General features: G+C 28.6%; 4 protein-coding genes across 4 annotated transcripts; 3 read left to right on the top strand and 1 right to left on the bottom strand.

Annotated features, from left to right (window-relative positions):
• Nucleotides 1–817: 817 nt before the first annotated feature.
• LOC129919992 (ornithine decarboxylase 1-like) lies at nucleotides 818–6,389 on the top strand. Its single transcript, XM_056001138.1, has 7 exons — nucleotides 818–1,056; nucleotides 1,118–1,367; nucleotides 1,430–1,553; nucleotides 5,401–5,574; nucleotides 5,630–5,878; nucleotides 5,958–6,020; nucleotides 6,088–6,389. The coding sequence occupies exons 1-7, from the start codon at nucleotides 876–878 to the stop codon at nucleotides 6,244–6,246; spliced, it is 1,200 nt and encodes a 399-aa protein (XP_055857113.1). The 5' UTR covers nucleotides 818–875; the 3' UTR covers nucleotides 6,247–6,389.
• Nucleotides 6,390–9,759: 3,370 nt separating this feature from the next.
• LOC129919281 (putative nuclease HARBI1) lies at nucleotides 9,760–10,274 on the top strand. Its single transcript, XM_056000135.1, has 3 exons — nucleotides 9,760–9,859; nucleotides 9,918–10,065; nucleotides 10,117–10,274. Exons 1-3 carry the CDS (start codon nucleotides 9,815–9,817, stop codon nucleotides 10,272–10,274), a joined length of 351 nt encoding a protein of 116 aa, XP_055856110.1. The 5' UTR covers nucleotides 9,760–9,814.
• Nucleotides 10,275–10,709: 435 nt separating this feature from the next.
• LOC129919280 (uncharacterized) lies at nucleotides 10,710–11,543 on the bottom strand. The gene is made up of 2 exons (XM_056000134.1): nucleotides 11,418–11,543; nucleotides 10,710–11,351 (listed from the first exon to the last, which is right to left on the bottom strand). The coding sequence occupies exons 1-2, from the start codon at nucleotides 11,541–11,543 to the stop codon at nucleotides 10,710–10,712; spliced, it is 768 nt and encodes a 255-aa protein (XP_055856109.1).
• Nucleotides 11,544–13,120: 1,577 nt separating this feature from the next.
• LOC129919279 (uncharacterized) lies at nucleotides 13,121–19,422 on the top strand. Its single transcript, XM_056000133.1, has 3 exons — nucleotides 13,121–13,640; nucleotides 18,701–19,072; nucleotides 19,130–19,422. The coding sequence occupies exons 1-3, from the start codon at nucleotides 13,403–13,405 to the stop codon at nucleotides 19,420–19,422; spliced, it is 903 nt and encodes a 300-aa protein (XP_055856108.1). The 5' UTR covers nucleotides 13,121–13,402.
• The last annotated feature ends 8,143 nt before the right edge of the window (nucleotides 19,423–27,565 follow it).

The raw sequence follows: 27,565 nt of genomic DNA, 5'->3' as shown, positions 1-27,565 counted from the left end.
GATGAAAAATTAGAATTTTGCATAATGAGATAAGCATTTACTTGTCTTTGCAGAATCCTTTCAAAGACCTTGAAAGAATATGGCAGTATGGAGATAGGCCTAAATTCGTCTTTTTTTTTGGCATTTTTAGGAAGCGGTATGATTTTGGCAACTTTCCATAAGTCCGGGTACAGGCTAGACATCAAAATAGTGTTGAAAGCAAAAGTCATATTTGGTAATACAATTTGAGAAAATCATACCTACACAAAAAAGAAGGATGAACCTCATCGAACCCAACAGCCTTTGACTTAATAGAAAGAACACTTTCCACAACATCAGAACTTATTACTTTTTACTGCGGAAAAACCAAAGCCATGTTCATCGCGGTGATCGGTAAAAGAAAAAGAGTTTTCAACGCTGATTTGAGGGTTCGACAACAAAAATTGAACAATATTTATTATGTATTTTTCTGTCACCTTTTTTTTTGAGAAAAAAAAAAACTACGACGCATTTAACGACTTATTTTTATTCATAGAGATTGTCGATTGTGAAAATAAAAATAATGTTACTTAAAAATTAAACTAACAAAAAGAAATTTTTATATTTGTTCGTACAAAAATAGCACTCATACGCCACCCATCTTGTTTTGAAAAAAATATTTATTTATTCAACACTTTAAATGCTAACAAAGCTTATTAGCAGTTTCATTCAACTCATTTCATATCAGAATAATATCTTAAATGATTAAGTTAATTATATTAGATTAATCTTATCTTAACGGGCAAATTCAAAAAAACCGAACCACATTAATATTCTTTCATTTGAATTTTCTCCTCCAGTCAAAATAGTTTGTAATCTTTCTTTGTGCATAAAATCAACTGTGTGTTAAAAAAAAAATGGTTACAAAAGAATTAGAATCTATTCATATTTACAATGATAAATTGGATTTAAAATCAGAAATTGAAAAATTAAATTTATCCGAGGAAGATGATGCAGTTAATTTTTGTGATCTTACAAATATCATAATTCAGTACAATACTTGGATGAAATATCTTCCAAATGTGAAACCTTTTTATGGTAATTAAAAAAACTCACCATTTCAATAGAATTTTTAACATTCTTTTTATAATAACTTTAGCTATCAAGTGTAACGATGAATGGCCAGTTTTAAAACTTTTAAAAAATCTTGGAACTGGATTTGATTGTGCTTCTAAGAATGAGATAAAAAAAGTTTTTGAAGTTGGAGTGCATCCAGATCGTATTATTTATGCTAATCCAATGAAATCGAAATCTTATATAAAATATGCTCAATCAGAAAATGTTACCAATAGCACAGTGGATAGTGAATTTGAAATTTATAAAATGTTCAAATACTATGCGGAATCAAAGTGAGTTTTATTATTTTATTGATAAAGATTCAATAAAAATTATGTTATTAATTTTTCGATAGCGTTATACTTCGATTTCGATCAGATGCTAAAAAGGTATTAAGTATACTTGGAAATAAATTTGGTTGTGATGCCTTTGAAAATGGAGCAGCTTTAATGATGTTGACTAAAAGCTTAAATATGAATGTAAGTCTATAGATTGAAGAAGAGTGTTAAAATTCAAAGAGATTTGGTATTGGGACACAATATAAGTTTTTAGAGTTTTCCAACAATAAGGTGCTTTTTTTAGTAAAGTTGATTGCAGTAAGATTTTCTGTGAAGATGACTAGAGAACGAGAAGCTTATAGAAGTACATCGTAGAAATTCTATCTGTAATTGAACCAAAAAAAAAAAAACAACATTAAAATGCCATTAAATTAAGTCAAACGCAACAAAACCCGAAACAAATTTTGAACTTTATAGAAATTTCAATAGTGTTATCATGTGTAGGAATAATACAGCGATTGATCCATTTTTATTATTTTACTTTTTTTTTAATAATAAGTAATAATATTTTCACAGATTATCTTGTGTCTGTGTCGTTGGCGTTGTTGTAAATGCGAAATCTGTAACCGCCAGAACAAGAAGATCAGTAAAACTTAGGTTAAGTTCTGACTTTTTATAAATGAAAAAAAAAAAAAATTATTTTGGAACTCTTTACCGATAAACATAAAAAGAATCTCAAATACCAAAACTTTCAAAAAAGCCCTTTTCTACATTTTTCTCCTCTTATTTAAATTCTATTTAATATGTTATTTATCATTTTCTTAAAATTTGTTCTAATTTAATTTTAGTTATTTTTATTTTCTCATTTTTGTAATAGTTTTTAAGTTTTTTTCTTTTTATCTTTGTTAAACAAAGTCATTAATGTTATAAAAAGTAATGTAAGGATATCTAAGTACTATAAAAGATATTTTATCTTATGTATCTTATGTACCAATTTAATTTATAATAAAAATTGAATTGAATTGAAATGAAATTAATTTATGACACCCTTCAATTTTCACTGAATTTTTTTAGCAATTTGTACGGCTTTATATCTAATTTCAGTAGTTAACTATAAAAAATTTGTAAGGGGTTGCACAAGCCGTGCTTTAAAGTTCAAATAGCTTCGTTTTTTTTTAACTTTTTATTTAAAAAAGTTGGTAAATGGCTGACATTTCTTACACCGCTATGAAAAAGAATCAAAATTCAGAATTCCACACTTAATTCTTATTTTTAAATCAAATTATTTCAACCAATATAGTTTTTGAACTAATCAATTTCAAAATAAAAATTTGGGAAAAAAAAGATACTTATACAAAAACAAATTTAAACATAAATCGTTTCAATATTGAATTTCTGACTTTCACTATCATAAAGAAGGCCATCATATTTGTAAATGTTTAAAAATAATAAAAAAGGTCTTTCTTTTTAAAAGACTTTTACTACGCATACATAAGTGTATAAGAATACTTGCAACATGAGGACCTAATAAAATGTGATCCTTCAATTTTCTTTCCAAAATATGTATATAAAAAAATTTAAAAAAAACACAAAAGTCCTTTTTTTTTGTGTTCCAAATTCATTTGAAAATCGAAAGAAAAATTATGCAGAAATGGTGGCCAACTCTTAACCAAGTTTATTCAAGTTTTGAATACTACCTTAAATTTTTTGTACAATCAATGCTGAGAACTGAGATAGGTATCTATGACCAAAAGGCAAAACGATCATTTTCAGTTAAAAATTAAAAAAAAAACCTTAACAAATTATGAATCTTTTAATGTTATTCGTTGGAATTACGCACATCACTTTGAAAAATTTTGTCTTAAAAACTTAAAATAACAGAGATTTAGTTATCGAAACACTCTCCCATTTTCAGAAAAGATACGGTCTTCTTATTTAATTTTTTTATTCGCAATACCTTTTTTCATTCGCAATACCTTAATATTTTTTTTAAATTTCAAATGAATTTTTACTTGCGATATAGGTACTATATATCAAGTTATGCATTCGTACAAAAAAAAAAAGTTGAGATAACATTTTTCCATGACATTACGATGGTAGGCAATGCCAAAAAAGTGGGTCCCGGAAGTTCATCTGTCTGTCTGTCTGTCAGTCTGTCTGTCTGTCTGTCTGTATAAGGAGCTACAGCCTAAACGGATGGACCGATTAATGTCAAACTTGGTATGTAGCGTTATTTGGCGACTCTCCAGAGGGGTTTTTGGAATTAATTTTTTGGACCAAAAATAACGGTACATGTCATATACCGATTTAAGTAAAATTGAAATATCTCGAAAACGGCTCCAACGATTTTGTTTAAAAAATTCAAATGTTAGTTTTAAGCTAAGGTTTATCTTTCAATGAAAAAAATTTTGTTTGAAAATCATTATTAACGGTACCTGCCATAGAACGGTTTTTTTTCAAATCCGATTATCTCCGAAACTGCTTATTCGATTTCAACGAAACTTTTTGTGAAGAAGCATGTATATAATTTATAGTCCGGGCGGCCACTGCAGAAACGCTCAACTCATCGAGCTAAAGAAAATTTCAAATGGGAAGTGAAAGAGGGCTATTTGTAGTTACGAAAACCACAGGTCTTCCCGTTCGCATCCTGGCACGATTGGCGTGGTAAAGTGCATTGTGCATCTCATAGAGTTAAAAGACAATATTGGTGTCAAATTAAAGGTGATATTGTCAGCTATCAAAATTCAGAGGTCTTCCGGGCGAAAGTCTGGCATTTTTGTCATGCAGCCCGTTTTAAGGTTAGAAGCGATGAAAGTGAGTTTTTTCAAAAAGTCTTGTTTTTTGGTATTTTGGTGGATGAGTTAAGGAGTTTTTTCACTATAAAATAAACATCTTGACATTTCACCCCCCAGCTTGGGTGAACGTTTTAAGTAAAAAAAGCTCCTAACCTTAAAACAAGCTGCGTGACCTAACTTCCAATTTTTGGCTTGGAAGACCTCTGGTTTTCAAGAAAAGACATTATTAGCTTTAATTTGAAATTAAATTCGCCTTTTAATTCGGTAAGTTGTAAGGGGCGCAGCGTATTATTTGAGACTTTTTCGTGAATTATTCGTAGTTTTGCATATACTTTGGGTCATTGTTAATAAACTATCAAGCATTTTCCAAAACATCGTTTTATATTTAAATGCTAATAACTCATATTTTTATTTCATAGTGAAAAAACTCCTTAACTCATCCACCAAAATACCAAAAAACAAGACTTTATGAAAAAACTCACTTTCATCGCTTCTAACCTTAAAACGGGCTGCATGACAAAACTGACAGACTTTCGCCCGGAAGACCTCTGAATTTTGATAGCTGACAATATCACCTTTAATTTGACACCAATATTGTCTTTTAAGTCTATGAGATGCACAATGCACTTTACCACGCCAATCGTGCCAGGATGCGAACGGGAAGACCTGTGGTTTTCGTAACTACTAATAGCCCTCTTTCACTTCCCATTTTAAATTTTCTTTAGCTCGATGAGTTGAGCGTTTCTGCAGTGGCCGCCCGCTCTATTAAGTATATACCAAATAAATAAAATTTCCAAAAAAATAATTTTTTGATTTTTAAAAAAAATTTGAAAATCGAATTTTCGAAAACGGGACATTGAATTTTTTTGAAATTTTGTTTTTAGATGTTGATTAGTGATTTCTACAAAATGGCATACCAGTTTTATTTTAAAACTACTTTTTCAAAAAATTATTTATAAAAAATTATTTTTTTTTAAAACGGCTCTAACGATTTTGAAAATTTTTTTTCTAAAAATGCATGTTAATATATCAATCAAAACTGCATACTTGTTTTGGAGGGCAATTCAATTTTAGATTTTATTTTATTTTTTTAAAAAACGAATTTTATTTTTTTTTCCAAATTTCTATATAAAGTCTTAAAAATTTAAGCAACTTTAACTCTATGAGCAAGTTCGTGCGACCCAGTCGTGCATTTTATTTTTTTTAATTTAATATAATATTTTTATAATTGTAATGTATTGTAATCTATTTAGATGATTGGAGTTAGTTTCCACGTTGGCTCTGGCTGTCTAGAATTAGAAGCTTACGAAAGAGCCATTTCAACTGGAAGCAGTTTATATAAATTTGGTAATCTAATTGATCACAATATGAAAATTCTTGATATTGGTGGTGGATTTCCTGGCGAAGTTGGCGGTATGTTTCCAAAGGTAAAACAAGTTAAAATAAAAAAAAAAAAAAAACATTTCTAATTTTGCTCAACAGATAGCTGAATCAATAAACAATTCATTGGATGAATATTTTGCTAATTTAGATGTCGAGGTTATTGCAGAGCCAGGAAGATATTTTGTTAACACAGCCTACACTAATATATCCAAAGTATTTTCTCGGCGTGAAGTAAGATCCGAAGATGGTGAACTTGAAAAGATTATGTACTATGTAAATGATGGAGTTTTTGGAACGTTTAGTTGTACTTTATATGAAGATCTACCCATCGAAGCTATTCATTTTAAGGTAAAAGAAAGATTACTTCAAAGCATGACAAATTTAAAGTTAAGACTGGATTGTATCAATTTTTGAATTTTAATTACAGGACGAAGACAGTGAATTATTTGATTGCTTTATTTGGGGCCCTACTTGTGATGGATGCGATAAGGTCAGTTTTTGAATGAAATTTAAAAATATTAAAGCACTGTTAATTTTGTTTTATTGCAATCTTAAAGATTCTTGAAAGTGTACGCCTGCCCAACTTAGAAGAAGGAGATATTCTAGCTTTTCCAAATATGGGAGCTTATACAGTTCCTATTATGAGCACATTTAATGGATTTGATAAACCCAAAACACGATTTTATTTAAGAAGTGACTATGTTAAATATTTATAAGTGTTTAATATTTACAATGTTGTGTTTTCTGAAAGAAATTGGAATTTTCGATTCAATTCAAAAGTCATAACTTTATGGACCTATGTGAAGAATTATAATGTTTTTTCTAGTACTTGACATGTAAATTTAAAATTGTTCTAATAAGGAAAACTTCAATACCGTCCGATAGTAATTTTCAACTTGATTTTGTTGATAATGAATCTTTATTGAACTTACCTTACAAAGGAATGCCGACAAATTCTAAATTTCTTGCTTCACATAATCATGCTAAATGCGCAAAACTACAAAGTCTTGTTAAAAAAAAATTTTTATCAATCAATTATTCTAAACCTATTTAATTTGATTTGGGTGAAAACCTTGCTAAAAGATTAAGTATGTATACGAATCGAACCACATATTTTAAGCTGTGTTTTCGTGAGAACTACGCAAAGTAAACCGCTCCAAAGTCAATGTAATCTTGAAGTTTTTTTTTTTTTGTATTGCATGTTCCATAGTTTCAAATTATTATTTCTATTGCCCAACATTGGACATTCCTAAATTTAGAAATAATTATTTAACTATATCAGATAAATAGTTATTCTGATTTTAACTATGAAAAAAGTTTAAAAAATAGCTTATATAAGTAGTAAGTGTGTATAAACTCAGAGAAAAAATTAGTATAATAGATTACTTTTTTCCTTGAGTGTATACCTACATATCGTGGGCACAACGCCAAAACCACGAATCTGCAAAATTGTAGGTAGTTTTGAGAAAAACGGCTTCAAAGTTTTGGAAATGCATGCAATCTTATGGGAACTCGTGCTACGGAAATTGATATTTTAGGCTTTTAGGCAACAGATGGATGATTGGGGTCAATGCAGTGGATAAAGGGACCGATAACAAGTTAAATGACGTATTAAAGTGAAAATGTCCAAAAATGCAGATTCGCGGTTTTGGCTTTGTGCCGACGATATATTTTTCAAAAATCATTTAAAGAAAAAAATTATACGTACTAGATTTGTTCTGAAACCAGATTTAGATGCAGGGAAGTCAAATCAAATCATTCATAATTTTTTCAGATATTTTTTTTGGCACTAGATGGCGCCGCAAGAGGGTTAAAGTTTTTTCTCATTTGAAATAGGTATGTGTTGACTTATGAGCTTATTTTTTTTATATATGTATACTTAAATCAAGTATTTTTGATGAGGTTCTTTCTTGTCTACATTAAACAACAAAATGTATTTTTCTAGGATCAAGGGTTCAGTCAGGGCATTGACTTTTTTAGTTAATTTGGAAGTTACTTCCATTGACCATTAAAATACTCAGAAATAACTATTTTTAACTATTTAAAATAGCTATCCCGATTTTAACCATGAAAACAAAGAATATCCCTGAAACCAGATTTAGAAGCAGGTAAGTCAAATCTTTCATAATTTCGAAAAATTGTTTAAAAAATTTGCATCAGAAAAAAATTATTAACTGCAACTGAAAAATATTTGCATTGAAAAAAAAAAAAAAAAAAATTTACTGCAGATAAAAATATTTTAAATTAAAAAAATTTTTACAGCAGATACAAATATTTTAAAATAAAAAAAAATTTATTGCAAATAAAAAATTTTCTGCATTGAAAAAAAAAAATTCAATGCAAAATGTGCACACAGAGAAAAAATAGTCATTTTAACTATTTTTTAACTATTTTCAAAGTTAAAATCGGGATAACTTTTTTTAATAGATAGTTAAAAATAGTTATTTATGACTTTTTTTTAAAGTAAATCGAAGTATTTTTCAAATTTAGGCCGCCTCTGAATTGCGTTAAATAGTTAACACCGTGTAAAATTTTTGACACTATTGAGGTGAATAAAAAATTTTCAGCTGTTAAAAATTTAGTGGGCTCTGGGACCTGGTTAAATTTGAGTTAAATTTTTTTGCAGATGGGTTTGTTTTGTTTTTTTATTAAAAAGGAGTTTCATGGCAAAAAGAGGCAGAGAAAATTATTAAACAAAAAGCCATACAGCTGAAAATTTTTTATTTACCCCAATAGTGTCAAAAATTTTACACGGTGTTAAGTATTTAACGCAATTCACACACGGCCTTAGTATTAAATAGTGAATTTAAACTATTAAATTAGTTATATGTTTGTGACGATTTAAATAGTTAGATGGAGGGAGGGGACTTACAGGGGGAGGGGAGATTACGGGAGGGGCTATTATATAAATACCAATAAAAATGAAAAAAAAGTTAGTAAATAGTTTTTATTTTTTTGAATCGTTTTTCCCAAAAGTAATGGTTCGAACCAAATTATGGTGATAGGCCAAAATAAGGGCTCGCGGAATTTGGTAGGCTGCTCTCCCTGTTCATAACTGAAAATTTAGTTCATAAATTTGAACAATTAATTTAATATGTAATTAATTAATTAATATTAATATGTAATTAAATATGCTTTTAATTTCTTACTTTTATTTGGAACAACACCCTGAAAAAAAATTTGTATGATTTGATACTGGGGGGACATTCTGTATGGCGAAAGCGAACAAACGTTTTCGTTTGTGCGAACGATTTGCTTCATGTAACTTGAAAAACGAAAGAAATCGTTCGCGCGTGCGAAAGAAAATAAACGAAAGCATATTCATTGACGTTTCTTTTGTTTTTATGCCAAAATTTGACAAAAAAAATATTATTTATCATAATTTAAAATGTTGCGAGGATATTTGACGTTGTTTTTAAGTGATAGTGAAGAAAGTGACGATGGTTTTGTATCTCAGAACTTGAGAAATATAAGAAGAAATCTTCGAGATCATTCTGATCCATTTTCATTACCAGACCAAAAGTGAGTTCGAAAGATTTATATGTATTTATTAATATTGTATGTCATCATGGTATAAGAAGAGAAGGTATGATCATTAGAAAAAACTCAGTATCGAGAACTGTCAAATGAAAGAAAAAAAGATGGCTACTTAAGGTTTTGACAGCCCAGCCCATTGAAATTGTTGTTGTAAACAAATTTGTCTTGGAAATTGTTGTTGCTTTTGACTTTGCCAAATGCCAAACGTCAAAACACTATTACCCCATTTTGTAAGATGGCGGCTCTAATGATCATACCTTGTCTTTTCATACCATGGTATGTCATTGTATAAAATCCTAGCTTTATTCAACGATTCCGACTAAACAAAATAGCATTCAAGTATGTGCTGGATAATCTACACGTTAAAACAGGAAAACGAGCTACATATATTCCTCCAATTCTAAGACTGTGCTCTACCTTAGAGATATTGGGTGGAGGATGCTATCAATGGCTTGTTGGAAACGATTTCGCTTGCCCCCTTGCACAAAGCACTTTGTCCAAAGCATTTGACGAGTGCTTAAACGCATTGGAGGACCAATTTTGCGCGGAGTGGCCATCAGAATTCGAAGAAGATGAAACAAAACTTTATTTTTTTGATAAATACAAAATACCTGGAGGTAAGGGATTGATTGGGTTTAAAAGTAAACTCCATATGATTATGAATGATTGTTTATTTCTAACATTTTAGTAATCGGTTGCGTTGATGGTACCCATATAGGCTTACTTCGTCCCACTGCAAATGAAGAAATGTTCTTCAATAGAAAGGGCTTCCACAGTATAAATGCCATGATTGTAAGTAAAATTTAAGTTAGGCTTTTTGAATTCAAATCTTAATTTACTATTTTTAAAGATTAACGATCACAAATACCGAATAATGACAGTTTGTGCTCAGTACGGTGGTGCTTCTCACGATTCTTTTGTGTGGAATAGTTCACTAGCTAAAAGTCGACTTGAGTTGAAATTCAATCAATCAACCAGAAACAATTCCAAGTTACTAGGTAAGAAGTTCAATCGATGAAGGAACTTTTGAAAAATAAAAACATTTTAAGGTGATAGTGGGTATCCATTGGAACCTTGGCTTCTAACACCATATCGCAGATCCAAAAGACAGGATGAATTGAATTTTAATAGAATTCACGCCCAAGCTCGCAGTGTAAATGAGAGATGTATAGGCATTCTTAAAAGTATTATTCAACGGATTTTTTAGGTTTTGAAAGCCTTTATAACTTTCATTTGTTTTTAGGTAGATGGAGATGTTTACTACTTGAAAGAAAAAGTAGGTACAGTGCCATTAAGGTATCTAAATGCGTTAACGTATGCGCTGCACTGCACAATATTTGTATCCAATACAACGTTCCCGTGTTGGAACAAATTCACGAGGACGAAACACAATATCATTGGGATGCTGAAGACACCAATAGAATAACTTTAAAAAAAAAAAGCAGAAAGAATAAGAGATCGAATAAAGCTTTTTTTGATACAAGCCTCGTAATACTAATCATAAACTATTAAATAAAAGAAAAGAAACAATAAATGAACACATAGTTAAATAAATTTATTATTATATAAGAAACATTTATAGGAACAAAGATTTAATCATCATAACGATAAGGAAAAAAAAAAGCATTAAGAAATTGGCACACTACGAATTGGTTTTTGAACCTAATTTCAACTCCTCGAGTTCATTTCTCCTTAATGCAATTTGTATCTCTTGCTCACGTAGATTTAACTTTTGTATCTGTAGATTAAGATTGTCTGCGGCTTGTTTCTTCAAGATGTTAATTTGATCTTGTTTGAGATCCCTGATTTCAATTAAAACGCCAATCAATTTTTGTTGAAATTCTTCACTAGAACTAGCAGAGTTCTTGAACAATTCCAGCCTGTCCGAACACCCGGATGAAGATGCCTTCTGAGTAGTTTTCGTATTTTTTTTCGGTTCTGGGACAATTGGAACATCATTCTCAACTTCAACTGAGTCATCTGAAGTATCAGACTCGCTTTCACTTAGAACGTTCTTCAGCAACTGTTCTACCTCATCTTCGATATTCATAGGCTCTTTTGAGGTTGGCGGTTTTGTTGATGAATTTCTAACCGCTATTTCTCCACCAAAAGACTTCGCGTCAGTTATACCAAGTACTGCGGCTTTAATTTTGGCCAGCTCCGCAACAGCCTCCTCAAAAGGAGTAAGTTGTACTTCCTTATATGGAATACCGCCAGTTTTTTGCAACGAATTTTTATTTTTTGCCAGTTTTGTTTTTGCGCGATGCTTATAGTCTGCCCATGTCTGAAATTGAATGTTTAAAAATTATGAACATAGGTAAATACTTTTATGAAAATTAATATTAATTACCTTTTTCCAGGCTTTAATATTCTTAACAGGTGGACCATTTGAGTTTAAGATTTGGCAAAGCTCCTCCCAAAGTTTTTGGGAACTTTGTCTGCCCAAAGAACTCTCTGCTGGAGAGTTTGTAGCCATTGTTGGGTATTTCTTCATATACTCTAACATTGTTTCTCTTTGGGCTTGTGTTGTGTTTGAAGTCCTTGAATTGGAAAAAATATAAAAAAAATAATATATAATAACAATAAGAAGATTTATTTGTAGAAATACTTACATTTGGACGAAATGTATGCACACGAACAGCCTCTTTCTTTGAATTTATTATAAAAACAATAATTAATTTTTTCAAATTCAAAATCAAACGTCAAAATTTTTTGAATTTTTTCGGGTAGGTATGACACTTTTGAAATAATTTTGTTCATTAATCGATAAAAGTCGAAACAAAATTCGATAAAATTCGAATCGTCATATTTTCTTTTACATATAATTTTTATATATAAATCCGTTAACAATAATGAATTTGTTCTTCAATTTATTTCAGTTTTACTTCATTTTTTTACTTCAAATCATGTATTTATTTTCGATAAAGCATACACTTTTTTTGTTTTGTTATCGATTTTGTATCGATTTCAGAAATGCCCTCATGCCTAGGACAACTAAATTTGACAGTCAAAAAATTTATTTTTTGACACTCATGCGACAAGAATTAAAAAAACGAAAAACGATACAGAATGTGAACTGCGACTATCGCACAATTTCTTTCGTTTTTGAAAAACGAAAGATTGCTTTCGTTTCGTTTTTTACAGAATGTGGCCCCTGGTTTTCCTCGAAAATAGAGACATTTGTTTAAAAAGAATTAAACGAAAAACTGTCCTTTTGTTCCACACGACTTGAAAGTTGAAATTTGTACTCGCACTGGAACGCTTCTACAAGAAAAATTTTTTTTTGCTGTGGCCTGTGAATTTTATAATAGCTATTTTAAACTATGAACAAAATAGTTAAAAATGACTATCTTAATAGTTAAGTAATTATTTGATTTCTATAAAATGACTATGCAAATAGTTACAAAATAACTATTTTTTTTCTCTGAGTGTGTGTATTAAATATTTTGGTTTTTAATATTCGTCAAATTTCTTATAATTTTGACTATTTGACCATACAAAAATAACATGGGGACTAATTATATTGACAAACTGTCAAAACTGTATGAAATTCGACGAATTATAAAAAAAAAAATAGAATTCACATATTTGGCGTTGAATTTTTTTTTTTTCAATGCGGAAAATGTTATTTTTAACTAAAAATATTTTTGTTTTTAATCAAAATTTTATTTTTAATGCAAACATTTTTCAGTTTCAATTAATACCTATTTTATTTTTTAATGGAAATATTTTTCCGTTGCGATAAATAATTTTTTTCTAATGCACTTTTTTATTTATTTTCAATAAATATTTTTTTTTTAAATTTTAATGGGAATGGGAAACAAATGCATCAAAAATGATTTTTTTACAACCCTGCATAAGCCCTAAACACCTCTCTACACGAGGCAATTATGGCCAGGTACTTATTCGGATTTTATTTTCGCTGCGTGTATTTATTTTTGTTGATCCTATTTCTGATTTAACAATTAGGTACATAGCACATAATTCCACAAGATAATTACTTTTCCTGTAGGTAGGTATAATATAATCTTTACCTCACTTTGTAACACACTGCCCCTAGCACCCTAACTTTATACATTCCCATCACTTTATATTTCACTCTCAAACCAGTCGCTGGTCGTCGGTAGCTGTGTCGCGTCAGCTGAAAATAAAAAAAAGTAAAACCAGTTAATTTGTGCTGTGCAAGATTTTTATGAAATCCAGCTTCAGCAAAACCTACAACCAGCTGCATTGAAATTTGATTTTACCGCCGAAAAATAGTTATCGGTTGACTTTGCTTATAAATTGTTGAATTTTCTTCTTGTGAATTTGTTTGTGCATTATGTTAGTGAAGAGATGAGTGAAGAAGCATATCCAACTTGTGAAACTTATGATCCACTTGATATTGAGCTCATAGAAGCATCGAATAAAGCAAGAATAAGAAATAAAATGTATAAGGAAGTGGATAAGGATCTTTTAATTGAAAAGATTTTATCCAAACCATTGATATGGAACAAGGGACATAAATCATATTCGAATAGAAGAATGGTTGACCAAGCTTGGGGACAGATATCAAGGGAAATGGATATTCCAGGTACAGTATGAGTTCATAAAGAATTCGTAAGTCCAGCCAAATTGTATTTAAAGTTCTTGTGTTGGCAACACCAATTAAACAATTTTTATTAAGGTTCGCAATAAAACTTATTACGTTCAAATTGATTTCCACTATTTATTTCTTTTATGCGAAGTCCTGTGGCAGGATTCGATTGAAAACTCCTAGATAAAAAGGAATACAAAAAAAAATGTAAAAAATCTTCAGCCATGAATTGATTTTTCTCGTTTATAGTGGATTATTTTTGTATTGCATCGTTTGTTATTTGAAAATATAAGAAAAATTATAAACTAACTAATTAATTAAATTATTAATTAATTAAGTAGTTAAAAGTTTTGTAGGAAAAAAAAACCAGAAAATTAACATAAATTAAATAATAAAATGCAGATGAAATATATTTTGTATACCTGCCAGCTGCTGTTATGTTATTGTTATTGTCATCGGGGTTTGTTGAATCCATAGATAATAAATTACCATTTCGAATAACAGCCAAACACTCGTTTGTTTACAGCGTTGTTTCTGTAATCGAATATCGTGTTCATGAGCATAGACGTGAAAAGCAACAACAAAGTATGGTGGTGAAATGCCGATTTTGTTAGTATGTGTGCTTTTTTCATGTACACTAAGAAACAAATGGAGTGATTCACCATATCTGGGAGATTGTTGGAAAAAGTTATTTGACAGCTGCTAGGTTTGGTACAATATAATACAATAGAATATAGGAGATAAGTGGCATAACTTTTCTTTTGTGGTATAAAAAGTTGTCAAAAATGCATTCGAAATTTGAAAAAAATATTTATTGCAAAGAAAAAAAAAAATTGCATAAAAAAAATAATTGTTGCAACTGAAAAATATTTCCATTAAAAAAATTATTGCAAAATAAAAATTTTCTGCATTGAAAATAAAAAAATCAATGCAAAATGTGTGCATTAGGGTGGGTCAAAAAAATCGAAAATTTTTTTTTTGATTTGGTACTCCGAAAAATCGATTGCTAGACCCCTCTAGAATATACACACCAAATATGAGCTCTTTATATTAATGGGAAGGTCCTCCGCTTTGCAATTTTCCTTTTTTACATCAAGCTTCTACTAAAAAAAAATAATTTTTTTATTAATTGACTTTTTAGCAAATTTCTTTTCATATTCTTGTAGGAAATTGAACGCTCTACAAAAAAGGCCTTATACACTTTTTTCGTTTATCTAACCGTTGAATAGATATTTGAGGTCCAAAAATCGAGAAAATCTTTAAAAATTCGTTTTTTGTTCTTAATTTTGTAACAAATTGAAAAATTATAATGATCAAACGCGCAGGACATATTCTTGTTGAAAATTGATTGCTCCACAAAAAAGGTCTTGTTAACTTTTTTCATTAATCTAACCATTCTAAAGATATTCGAGGTCAAAGTTAAAAAAAAATATAAAAACATTTTATATTTTTAAAAAATTTCTAATTCACTGAAACTTCATTATTTTCAAATTAGCAAGATATATTCTTGTAGGGGTTTTACGTTCTACAAAAAATTCCTTGGAATTAAATTGATTGCTTTAACCGTTTAGAAGATATTCGTATCCAATTAATAAAAAAAATATTTTTTTTTAGTAGAAGCTTGATGTAAAAATGGAAAATTGCAAAGCGGAGGACCTTCCCCTTAATATAAAGAGCTCATATTTGGTGTGTATATTCTAGAGGGGTCTAGCAATCGATTTTTCGGAGTACCAATTCAAAAAAAAGAATTTCGATTTTTTTGACCCACCCTAGTGTGCATTAAATATTTTTTTTTTATTTTGGTCGAATTTCTTACAATTTTGGCTATTTGACCATACATATAGTTAAAATAGCTAAGGTTTGGTTAAATATAGCGAAAATTGTGAAAAACTTCGACTATATGAAAAAAAAATATTTAAAGCCTAGTACGCTGCTGATGCGAAATGAAATTTTCCATACAAAATTTCGTTAACGAAATCTTGAACGAAAAATTTCGTTTTGCTTTTTGTTTTTCAGTACGCAGCTCTAGCGAAAAATTGAAGAGTTTTCACTCATTTATCACTTGCTTTTTCTGCTCTGTGCATTTTTCTTGACTGCAAGAGCAGCAGTGTTGACGGTTTTTTTCACTTTTAATTCATTTATTTCTTGCTTTAAAAATTATTTTAAATTAGTGCTGAATTTTTTTTATTTTGACTTTGTCAGAATACTCGATGATATTTTTTCGTTAGCATTTTCGCTGTCGACTTTGGATACTTGAAAATTTTTCGTTTCGCATCAGCAGCGTACTAGGCTTAATGCAAAAATTTTGCATTGATTTTTTTTTTAAGTGTAGAAAATTTATAACTTGCAATAAAATATTTGTTCATGCAAATATTTTTCAGTTGCAATAACCTTTTTTAAATTAGAAAAAAATTTGTATTTGCAATAAATTTTTTTTTTAATGCAAAAACTTTAGGTACTTGCAAAAAATATTTATTTTTAAATTTGTAACCTTGGTGTTAATTGCGTTAAAGTTTCAATTAAAATTTCTACCAAGGTTAAATTTTGACGTTTGGTTAAAAATGGAATCAACTTTTTTTTTCTTGTGCGAATTGGGTTAAAATGAGTTAAATTGGATTATGTTGCCACTAATTTGGGAGCGTATCGGAGTCCAGATTTTCAATATCCCGTTTTCTGAAATTCCGAAAAAAATAAGTTTCTAAAGTGCCGTGTTTTTGAAATCCCGCTTATAATATTCCTATGCAAAATCCCGTCTCTGGAAAGTCCGCTTTTTAAAACCCCGTTTATCCCGCAAATGCCGTTTCGTTCTTTCATAACTGCTACTCAATATGGTACACTTAAATTGCCTAGCAGTTTCTCAATGTGAAAAAATGAAAAAGAAAAAATTGCAAATAAAAAAAATTGTACTGAAAAAAATCAATGTAAAATTTGGTAAATATGTTTTTTAATATTCGTACATTTTTTAAAATTTTGAAAATTTGACCTTACATTAGCTATTTTAACTATAATAATAAAGCTAATGTAAGGTCAAATAGTCAAAATTAAAAAAAAAAAAAAATCGTCGAACATTAAACAAAAATAATTTAATAGTCTTAACGAGTTCTTATTAAAACTACATACAGAGAATCTTCATAAATCTGTGAATAGATAACGGCTAACTCCTTTTTAGGTTGGATTTTTGGAAAAACTGGTTGTTTGAGCACGAGAAATACTTATGATTATGATTATGATTAAGTGTCGAATGTTCGTGTGCGCAAGGTCCTACAAGTTTATTAAACTCCTGTTTTTATAATCAACACAAATCGCGGCGATTTTTAAAATAATACGAGATTTGATAAGCGGGATGGTAAAAAAACGGCATTTTAAAAGCGGTATTTAAAAAACAGTATTATAAAAAAAAAGGGATTTCAATGGCAGGAAAACAGAATTATGAAAATCCGGATATCGAACCCAACCCCACTAATTTCATTAAAATGCCCTCAAGATAAAGCAAAACTACCTTTAAAAATAGTTTTTCTTATGTTCAACAAAGATCTTATTATAATTAGGGTAGTTTTTTTTCAACAATTTAAAAGATATCACTGGAGTAATAAAAAAATAAGGCTTTGGACTTTTTTAAAGTCCTAGATTTTAAACTACTTTTTTAGCTTTTTTGTGTTTTTTTTTTTTTTTATTTTTTAGAATTTTTAAAAATATCTAAAAAAAACAGAAGCTTACAGAACTTATAGGCATTATTGATGCGCATGTGTGTCAAAAAATTGGGTTTCTAAAATTAGGTTTGCCTGAAAAACTGGAGACATATATGTCTGAGGCATATAATTAAAACTGAAATGATAAGCTTTCCGGTGATATAAAATGTATTATAGGTTGTCATATAAAAAAATGGACAGTGGGGTGATGAAAGTAAAAAAAGTTTGTTTTTTTGTTATATTTCTTATGAAAACATTTGCCATTAAAAAAATCCAGCTCTTTTTGTAGATGTCAACCATGATTGAGGTGAATATTTTTAGCTGAAATAGTACAAAATTTGTAGTGGGTATTAACCAACTTTTGCGAACAAAATATTTTTTGTTCTTATCATGAAAAATTAGTAATTTCAAAAAATCATTCTCAAACTTTTTACATTAAAACATTATATAGCTAATAAAAAATGTGGGACTTTAAGATGATATTATTTTTTTTTTTTTTTTTTTTTTTTTTGAAAACTTTTCATATGAAAAAAATCACAAAATGATTAAGGAATAAAAAAATTTTTTGATATAAATATGTAAAGTCTTTATTCTTAGTACTATTCTATGAGATGGTATTATTTTCTTATAAATTTTTTACAAGGAAGTTGACAACAAAATTATTTTTAAATCATTTTTTTTTTATAAAAAAACACACAACCTGTTTTATATGACGTTATCACGTAAAATTATCGTCCGTAAGCAACCAATTTTTTTTCTTACATTCGGAGGCAGATATCTGCGGTTCAAAGTCTAGAAAAAAGTTTTGGTTAACAGATATTAGTTCACAGTAAACAGGCATATGCATTTAGTTAAAAAAAATTATATAAATTTTTTTTTCGGATTTTCGAGAAAAAATCAAGGTTAACCCCTTGCCAAAAAAAGACATATGTTCATAAATTTCCTCCAAATCTATCGAGTGAGGTATCAAAAGAAAGGTTTCTATAAGCCTTACCCATAACTGAAAACCAAAAGTTTCTTAGAGGTCTGGTTGCTGAGTTATTTGAATCTCAATCATTCTTGTGTGCATATGTATAATTAATTAAATGGAAGAGATCTACAATGTGAATGATACTCTTGAAGGCTTTGAAGATTCCCCGCAAGAGGCCGAACTATCGAAAAAAATTTACTTTATGTTTACGAAGCAATTTTGAGTATCGTTAAGTCATTAAACTTGATAGAATGCAAGAACTGGTAGTTTATACAGACATTTTTAAATATTTTACTTTTATCACACAATTTGGCTGAACTATAAAATGTACAAACTTAAATTGAACAGTAATTTAATAATGACATCTTAATGTATTTTTTTTTTCTTTTATTTTGTAGAAGACTTATGCCGAAAAAAATGGAAATATTTAAGAGATCAATTTGCTCATGAAATGGGTAGAATCGAAGTTGCTCGTAAAGATGGCCTTAAAGGGAAACATATTGAGTCACAATGGGCCCACTTTAATGCGCTAATGTTTTTAAAAGGAATTACTAAACCAAGAACTTCATTAGCCAATTTACAGAGAAGGACAACAAAAAGAAAACATGACTACGTACCTAACCCCAAAAGGCACAAAGCTGAAATAGATGATATTATTGAAGAGTGTGTCGATGATAGAGAAGAAAATGTTGATTTTGAAGAAACAAATGCAACAAATGAAGAAACTCCTGTCAAATGTGAATATATAAGGCCAATAAGAAAGTCAATAAGTAAGCCAAATGATAATATCAATTTAAACTACGATCAAAGAATATTATCTCTTGAAGAAAAGAATTCAAATATCTTGGAAAAAATTGTGAATGACCGCAGAAAAAAAGAAAACGATGATATGCTTTTCTTTCGCAGTATTTTACCGCATGTCGAAAAAATTCCTGACAATATGAAATTGCGATTTAGAAGTCGAGTACAAGAGATTGTTGAAGAGTTCGCATATCCACAAAATACGCATAGCGAAAATAACACCATACCGCCATCTTATTCAGCTGATAACAATAGTACCACAAATGGAAACGAAGCAGTAGATAATATAGTAATAGAGAACGTACGTACTTTAAATTAACTTTAATATTTTTTTTTGTATTTTAAATAATTTAATTTTCTTATAGTTTTTTGTTTATTGAATAAAGTTTCATAAAAAAATTTGTTTGTTATTTATTACTTACAAAAAAGGATTAGGCCAATGGCATATGGATTATAACTACAAAATGTTGCTATTGAAACAAAGAAATAATAACAATTATTTTTTTTTTAATCTTATTAGTTTTACCTTAGGCTGGTCAACCTAAGTAAGTAAGTAAGTTTTAGGTTTATGGCCGATTTCTTTGAGGGGAAATTTATATTTTGTTAGGGCCTAAGATTAAAAGACTAGAAATTGGATAAATATTAAATCAATAAACTGTTTAAGTTTTTCTATAGAAAAGAAATGGTACGTATACATCACAGTGACCCATTTTAAAAATCACCAAATTGAAATAACAATTTCCAAATGGAAATTTTTTATTTAGATCTTCCGAATATTTATTAAAATGTTGTTAAACAGCTTTTGAAAGAGTTTGACTAAATAACTACAGTCACCTTTACCTTTAATAGTCCGATATAAATTCGTGAATGAAGTTATTGGAGTTATTTTTTATACAAAATCTAATGAGAAATCAGATCAATGCGATTACTCTAAGAAAAGTTATTGCCGATTTCAGTAGGGTTCAATAGGTTCAACATAATTCAACCCATGTGAAAAACATGATACAAGTCCTCAGAAAATTTTTTTGTCAAAGGGTGTTTTTTTTTTAGGTGTCGACCTTTGTGTGAGAAATGCTCCACATCAGCTGGCATAAATTTTGTTGATTTTTTAAAATTGGTGAAAACGTTTTGTTTAAAATAATTTAAAAATTTTTTTTTTCGTGTGATAGGATGTTTTTTTTTCTTCAGAAGTAGAAAAAATGTGAGTTTATTGCAAAATTTAACTTATAATAATGGTACCATATTAAAATGCAGCAATTATGTTACTTTTAAGATTGGAAGCAAGAATCTTAAGTGTCTATAAGAGTATCATGGTTAAGAAGGTGTTTTTTTGATAAAAAAAAAAAACAAAATTGGACGCTACCCAAATGAAATTTGGTACACGGTTAAAAATGTTGTCCTTGTTTTAAGACAATCTCTGGGATTTAACTTTTTTCGATAACAAAAAAAATTACTTCTTATAATGCGATTTTATTACACTTTTTAAGTAAATTTTGTATTAATTTGAAATAGTTTTGTACCTAATTTTAATACAAAAACCATTAAAATGTAATCCAAGTATTAAAATATAAGAAGTTTGAATTCAAATATTAATTTCTTGGCATTTACCTAAATCATAACTTTGTTTTGATAAGAATTGAAATTAAATACTCGTTTTCTTTTTTTACTGTATTAAAAACGTAAACCACAATTAAAGCCATTTTAAAATAGAATTAACATTCCTTGTTTATTGTTTTAAACCTGAAAAAAAAATGCACTTGGTAACCCTTTTTCTAAAAGAAAAATTAAAAAACAAATATTTGAATCTATATAATATGAAGGGGAAGGCGCTTTGTGTTTTTTCGAAGTAAAATGTATTAACTCTTGAGAAAAGATTTCAGTTCACATAGTTTGTAAAACAAATAATAAAGACAATAGGTAGGTAATATCACCATTATTATTTTTATGATGAATAACCTCTTTTAGTAATGTTTTGTTTCATTTCAGAGAAGTAAGGAAGAAAAAACCTTAAATAATAAAAAAGAAAAAGCAAAAAAAACATAATTTAATAATATTTAACCGAACCCTCTTGTTTTTAATACAAAAATATTAAATTTAAATAAATCTCTAATTGAATTAAGAAAAGTATTACTTTCGAATTATAAAATTTTAATAAAATTTAGTGTTGCCTCATATGTAACGCAAATTTTCGTAGCATGCACCCCCAAAAGTTTTAACAGTGTAATAACATTACATTTGATATAGAAAACAAGAATAAAGAGACTTTATAAAATGTTTTTGGGTGAAATGGTGTTATTTTCAAGGAGGGAGTTATTTCTCTGATATATTATTTCTAGATTCCAATCAGACACCCTTCATTGAAAAAAACACCCTTTCACCATAAAGTTCTTAGAGGTTCTACACAAATCATAAGTCTTTTGGAAATTATTACAGAGTTAACTCCCTCCTTGAAAAAACATCCTTCCTTCAAAAATGTTTTTATTGACTCTTTTGATCCTTCGTCAAAATTTTTTATATAGCTCAGCAACCAATCCTCCAATTAAATTTTGAATTTCATTTATGTATTGCGTTTAAAGAGAGCTTTCTTTTGATACCTTATTCTATAAAATTCGAGGAAATTTTTTAAAATTCATTTTTTTTTTAGACAAGGGGTACCCCTTGAATTTTTCTCGAAAATCTAAAAAATATAAATTTTTATTTTTTTTTAACTAAATGCATAGATCTGTTAATTATGAACTCATATCTTTAAACCAAAACTAGTTTTGAAGATTTTGTCCGATGATATTATCTGCCTCCGAATGTTAGAAAAAAATATACCTTTTTGGTTGCAAATCGTTAAGCAACCAGACCATGAAGAAACTTTTGGTTTTCAGTATGAATATAAATATATTGTTCTATCATGCCATTGCTGCTAGGAACTTTAATTTTAACAAAGCGCCATCTAGCGCTTTTTTGAAGAAGACACTGGTGAGCAAAATTAATTTTTTTTTTTTTATATATATAAACCAAAATATACTTTTCTTAAGGTTTTTGGTGTGCTGAACTGGAATCCGAAGTCAGAAAAATTCTATCATATCACGTTTTTGAAATATACCCGTTAGAAAATCTGAAATGTCGTTTTTTAATAGTTTTTGAGGTTATGTTCTTGAACGTTGTGATTTATTTTAAATAAATTTGTGACAGTTTCTAAAAGACCTAAATGTTTTCTTTTAAAGCCCGTTTAAATCTTTTCAATATCTTTTTTTTTTACTTTGAGAAAACTTAAGTGGAAGTCAACTTGTTTTGTTTATCTTCTCTATACAAAAAAAATCGTGTTGCGTTTCATAGCAAATCTCGAATAGTTTTTTGTCAATCGCTTTCAAATTTTGAAATAACGTTTTATTGGCATTTTCGTAACTTCTTATATCGGCGAGGTTGGTGAATACGCTATAATACACAGTAGAGTTCGGCCGGGTCAAGTAATTATATACAAAATTTAGTATGCAGAAAAATATAATTTTTTTTCTTGTTGAAAACAATATGTAAAATATTTTTAATTACATAAACAGCTTTTTGTTACTTGTTTATGGTTAAAAATTATTAAAAACATCGATATTTTTATTTTTGTGATCCCCTTGAAGCTGTTTCTCATAAAAAGAATTATTTTGAGTACTTGACTCGTAGCACATAAATGTAAATATCTCTGGTAATAGCAAACAGAAGCAGACCAGACTTTACCAATATTAAGTATAGACCTAAGGCAAAATAATATAAAAAAACTATCGATATGATTTTCAATATTTTTTTTTAAATTAAGTTTAAAAATTAAAAAAAAATTGTTTGGCTATTTATCACAGAAATTTTAATAACTCATATATAATTTTATAAATTAAAATTTTTGTTGTTGTACGTTTTACAACAACACTCAAATAAACAAAATAACATTTACAAAATTTTTCAAACATTCACCAAACGTGAAATATACACTCTCAAAGCTTCGCATAAATTTCTCAAAATATTTTCGATTTCAGAGGTTCTCATGTTTCGGATCATATTTTGAATACATAGCCGAGGTTATTTTGTAAGATAAATATGTTTTCATATGAGTTGACACTTCTAAATTATATTTTTATAGCAAAAATATTAATGTTTAACAACAAAAAAAAATGATTTATCATAAGGGGACGACACACTGTGTTCCGTAGGAAAAGAAAAAAATTAGAAAACAGGGTGACCATTTTTTCGAATTTTTTTTACCCTATCTACCGTTTTCGTTTCGACGTTGACTTTTGGGACACCCTGTATGTTGTCTGTTTTCTCCGTGTTAGGTACAGCATAAAAAGACCTTTCTTTTGATGTCTCACTTGATTAAGTGTACCTATAATATTTTTTGCCCCGGAGTCCCGGCCGGCAGCTCAACGTTCGCTTCTGAGAACAAGTTAGAACACAAACATTTCAGTGGTTTATATTGTAGTTCCAAATAATAACATTCATACAGACAGGGATTCCCTTTTTATTGCATTTTCCATTAAATTAATGTCAACCTGCAGTCTGATGTGTTTTTACTAATAAACTTGCTTTTAAGTAGGTATCTTTATTCTTAGTAAAATTGATACATTTGTAATTCCCACGGTTTCTAGATAAAAAAAATATTTTCTAATTATTATGTTTGAAACAGAACAAATTGAGAAAAAATTGAATGTAAAGTTCTGCAAAATCAATTTTCATTCAAGTTATTGTTCTATGCAACAAAAGTTGAAGTTTCATAGAATAATCAATGTTTGGTTTCACCTTGTTGAAAAGCTTTTGTAATTTCACCGCAATCATTTATGATTGATTGAATTTTTATAATTAGTCGGTATAAAGTCAAATTCATCTAAATTTCTAATCATGAATTGAACCTGAAATTGTAGGTCAGTAATACGTATCAAATAAAATCAGATAATCCTAACCGGTTCAAATGTCAAGAAGATATGTTTGCAATTCTTCTTTGAAGTTCACCTATCTATCTGTCTTGATCTGTCTAGTTTTGATTTGTTTGTAAATAAACAAGTTGACAAGTCGCGTGCATAATATAATTATTCCACTATACGTCAGAGGAAAGTAGTTTTTCTGAAATCCAATTGAAACTGTTTTTTAGATAATTTAGAATTATAAGAATTCAGAGGGGGGAATTTTATATTTCAATGTGATCATTATTGAAACCACATACTATGAATTGAATCACAGGCATTGGACTTTGTTTTATGACGTTCATCGAAAACAGACATCAAGTTAAGGGGTAAGATTTACTTATATTAATATGACAAAATTACCTGTTACATTGGCTACAAAAAGTTTGCAGGATGATGTCCACTTTAAATCCCAACACATTAGAAAAATAGGATTTCCACTAAAAATAAGGGAAATCCGCTTAAATTCTTTTAAATTTATGGTGAACTTTATTTCATTTTAATGTGAGATTTCGTCTTAAAAAACTGAAGAAATAAATTTAAATAATCGTCAGAATTAAGCTTTAGTTGAAGTTTGTTTTTTTAATTTTAATGGAAATTAAGATTCTCCCGCTTAATTTGTTAAAAAAAACATGCAAAAATCCGCCGCTTAATTTAATACGGAATCCGCTTGTTTTTAGTTATTCAGAATTCAGCTTTAGTTGAAGTTTGTTTTTTAATTTAAATATTTCCATATAAAAATAAGATGATTTTCCTCTTAAATTAAGCGGATTTTTCACATATTCAAGAAATTAAGATTTGTCCGCTTAATTAAGATAGAAGTTATCTTTGTAAAAAATATCCGCTTAGTTTAATACGGAATTCGCTTGTTTTTAGTTGGTCAGAATTCAGCTTAAGTTCAGGATTGTTTTTTAATTTAAATATTTTCATATAAAAATAAGATGATTTTCCGCTTAAATTAGATAGAAGTCATCTTGGTTAAAAAAACATGCAGAAATTCGCTTAATTTAATACGAAATCCGCTTGTTTTAGAAGGTCGTCTTCCTACATTCACTTCAAACAATTAAACATTTTTTTTAAGTTTTTTTCAATTTTCTCCCCATCATTCAATAAATCCCTTACTAAGCAATGCTTATTTAATCAAAATCAATCAAAGATCAATATCATCCCCAACACTCATAAATCATAATTCATACAAAAACCTAGTTCTTGGGAAAGTACAAAATAACTTAAGAACAAAAAAAAAAAAGTTGTTTACATTCAAAAATCTTATCAAAATATTTCATATTTATTTTACTATGAGCACTTACCTTATGGACTTATTTTACAACAAAAAAAATTCCACCTGTTTCAAATGACACAGAAGAACAATAGAAAAGCACAAACAAATTTATTAAGTAATTATAGCTCATTAACACACCTCCTTATTGTTAATATCGCATCTCGTCATTTTATCACCTTTTAAAGTCGTCGACCAAAAGCTAATAAATATTGTTATCAGGATTTTAACTCGTTATGATGGTAGATTCTAGATATTGACTCAGAGAAATAACTGTTTCTATGAGATATTGGTTAATTTTGCTAAACAAAGTACAAATTAGCTGATCCGGAACCATTCACGTGAGGCAAGATATTTTGATTGCCAACGAATGAAAATTTCAAAAAGAAATTGTTTTCATTTCAATTTAATAAGGATGTGGATACAACTTGATGTCGATCTGTAATTTTACAGGAAGGTCAAAATCTGAAGGAACTCATTTTTGTACAGCTTTTAACCACTATGACTATTGTGTGTATTCTTAAAAATCTTAACTTAAAAGTTGTACGTGTTTTAAATTGTGAAGAATTTTTAATTTTAACTTAGTTGGTAACCATAACAAATACTTGCTCTATAATAATAATAAACTGATCCGGAACCACTCGCGTGAGCTTTATAGTGTTCGATCCGGCACCATTAACGTGAAGTCTATCAACAAGAAATAAATCTTTAAAAATATGGGAAAGTTTTGAACAATTAAAATGCCTAGAATTGTTTGTTTGTTTTGTTTGCAATGTCATTGTCTACAGACCAACAATTTACGTATGTAGTTGCTACATAAGATGACTTTTTGAATTTAATGTGATACATTTTTTTACCATTGTAATAAATATTGATTAAAAAAAAAAGATGATGAAATTTTTTAGGAGTTAAGGATTAGTCACAAAAATGAAATGGCAGTGATAAAAATCAAGCATTTTTTTTTTTAACGAGTGGTGACCAGCAGTTTTTAAATTATTTATTAATATTACTAATAGTTTTAAAAAAAATTCAATCATAAAATAATTCAATGGAAGAAAAATTAATTAAATCGAAAATTGTGTGTTGTAACTTTTCGAAATTTAGGTCTAATTTTCTTTTCACGAGGATATTTTGAGAACTTATTCATATTATTTACTGATGCAGTTTTTCAGTTTAGGAAGTTTAACAACGTACAAAAAATATAAACCATCCCATCAATTTATTTTCCAATAAAAAAAAAACACCCTTTCATTCATGATATTTTTATAGAAATTTTAGATTTTTGGTTTTGATCTTAGAAAGTATCATTTTTCTCACATAGATTTTGCTAAATGCCCTTATTTATTCTTCACCTTAAAAAAATACACACTTTCACATTAAAAAATGTATATAGCTTATTTGATTCATAACTTTTTATTAAAGTTTGAAAGATTACCATTTTTACTAAGGATTTTTTTGTAACTTATCGCGGATTTCCCTATTTCATAAAAAAACTATTTTTTTTTTTGAGTAAATGAAAGATTACCAATTTTCATTTGGGTATCATTTTTGTGATCGTTTCTGTGGTAATCAGTCTGGATTTAATTTTTCTTAAAGAAAAGAAAAATAAAGAAAATTAAAGATTATTTTGTAGACATTTTAGATTCTTAGTTTTTATAACAAACGAAACTGTTCCATTAAGTTTAGAAAATAAACAAAATTTTTATCAGTTTTTGTACCTTTCTTAACTCAACCCCTAAAAAACGGCCTTTCCTAAAAATTATTTTTTAGGACTCTATTGGTTCTTAGTTCCTGTTTCATCTTAACCCCATATTTTGAATATCATCATTTCCTTTACCTCCATCTCCCCGCAAAAAAATAACACCTTTTCGCCCAATTTTGTTTTTAACTCTTTTGATCCTTTTTTAATAATAATTTTAACTATATGCCTGTAAGACCTAAGGTCTTTTAAATGCATACTGCACGGCACTAGTAAGAAGGAATAGAAAGATAGGAAAGAATTTTTTGTTGGTACAGTGAATTGAGAATAAGATGATTATTATCTCATTATAATCCTTCATCCTTAAGGCAAATGAAAAATTTCATGAAGGTAACAATTTTTGTGTTATATACATTTTGTGTTCTTTTTAACCTGTAGTTGACTTCATATTATAAACTTTTTTTTGTTGTAATTTTTGAAATGTAATTCAACATAGTTCTTAGAGTTATTGGAAGTATAAATTAATTTACATCGTTTTTTGTTCGAAAATGAT

The sequence above is a fragment of the Episyrphus balteatus genome, chromosome 4 (genome assembly GCF_945859705.1).
Source record: "Episyrphus balteatus chromosome 4, idEpiBalt1.1, whole genome shotgun sequence".
Classification (NCBI taxonomy): Eukaryota; Metazoa; Arthropoda; class Insecta; order Diptera; family Syrphidae; genus Episyrphus; species Episyrphus balteatus.
The sequence above is the reverse complement of the archived record's forward strand: the minus strand, read 5'-3'. Positions and strand labels throughout refer to the sequence as shown.

Excerpts from the sequence above, each read along its gene's own strand:
- LOC129919992 (XM_056001138.1), top strand. The coding sequence starts at position 876 with ATGGTTACAAAAGAATTAGAATCTATTCATATTTACAATGATAAATTG. Across the intron at positions 1,368-1,429 it reads AAATACTATGCGGAATCAAA|CGTTATACTTCGATTTCGAT; the intron begins GTGAGTTTTATT and ends ATTTTTCGATAG. Across the intron at positions 5,879-5,957 it reads TCGAAGCTATTCATTTTAAG|GACGAAGACAGTGAATTATT; the intron begins GTAAAAGAAAGA and ends TTTTAATTACAG.
- LOC129919281 (XM_056000135.1), top strand. The coding sequence starts at position 9,815 with ATGTTCTTCAATAGAAAGGGCTTCCACAGTATAAATGCCATGATT. Across the intron at positions 9,860-9,917 it reads ACAGTATAAATGCCATGATT|ATTAACGATCACAAATACCG; the intron begins GTAAGTAAAATT and ends CTATTTTTAAAG. Across the intron at positions 10,066-10,116 it reads AAACAATTCCAAGTTACTAG|GTGATAGTGGGTATCCATTG; the intron begins GTAAGAAGTTCA and ends AAACATTTTAAG.
- LOC129919280 (XM_056000134.1), bottom strand. The coding sequence starts at position 11,543 with ATGGCTACAAACTCTCCAGCAGAGAGTTCTTTGGGCAGACAAAGTTCC. Across the intron at positions 11,352-11,417 it reads ATATTAAAGCCTGGAAAAAG|ACATGGGCAGACTATAAGCA; the intron begins GTAATTAATATT and ends ATTCAATTTCAG.
- LOC129919279 (XM_056000133.1), top strand. The coding sequence starts at position 13,403 with ATGAGTGAAGAAGCATATCCAACTTGTGAAACTTATGATCCACTTGAT. Across the intron at positions 13,641-18,700 it reads AAGGGAAATGGATATTCCAG|AAGACTTATGCCGAAAAAAA; the intron begins GTACAGTATGAG and ends TTTATTTTGTAG. Across the intron at positions 19,073-19,129 it reads GCCAATAAGAAAGTCAATAA|AAAAGAATTCAAATATCTTG; the intron begins GTAAGCCAAATG and ends TATCTCTTGAAG.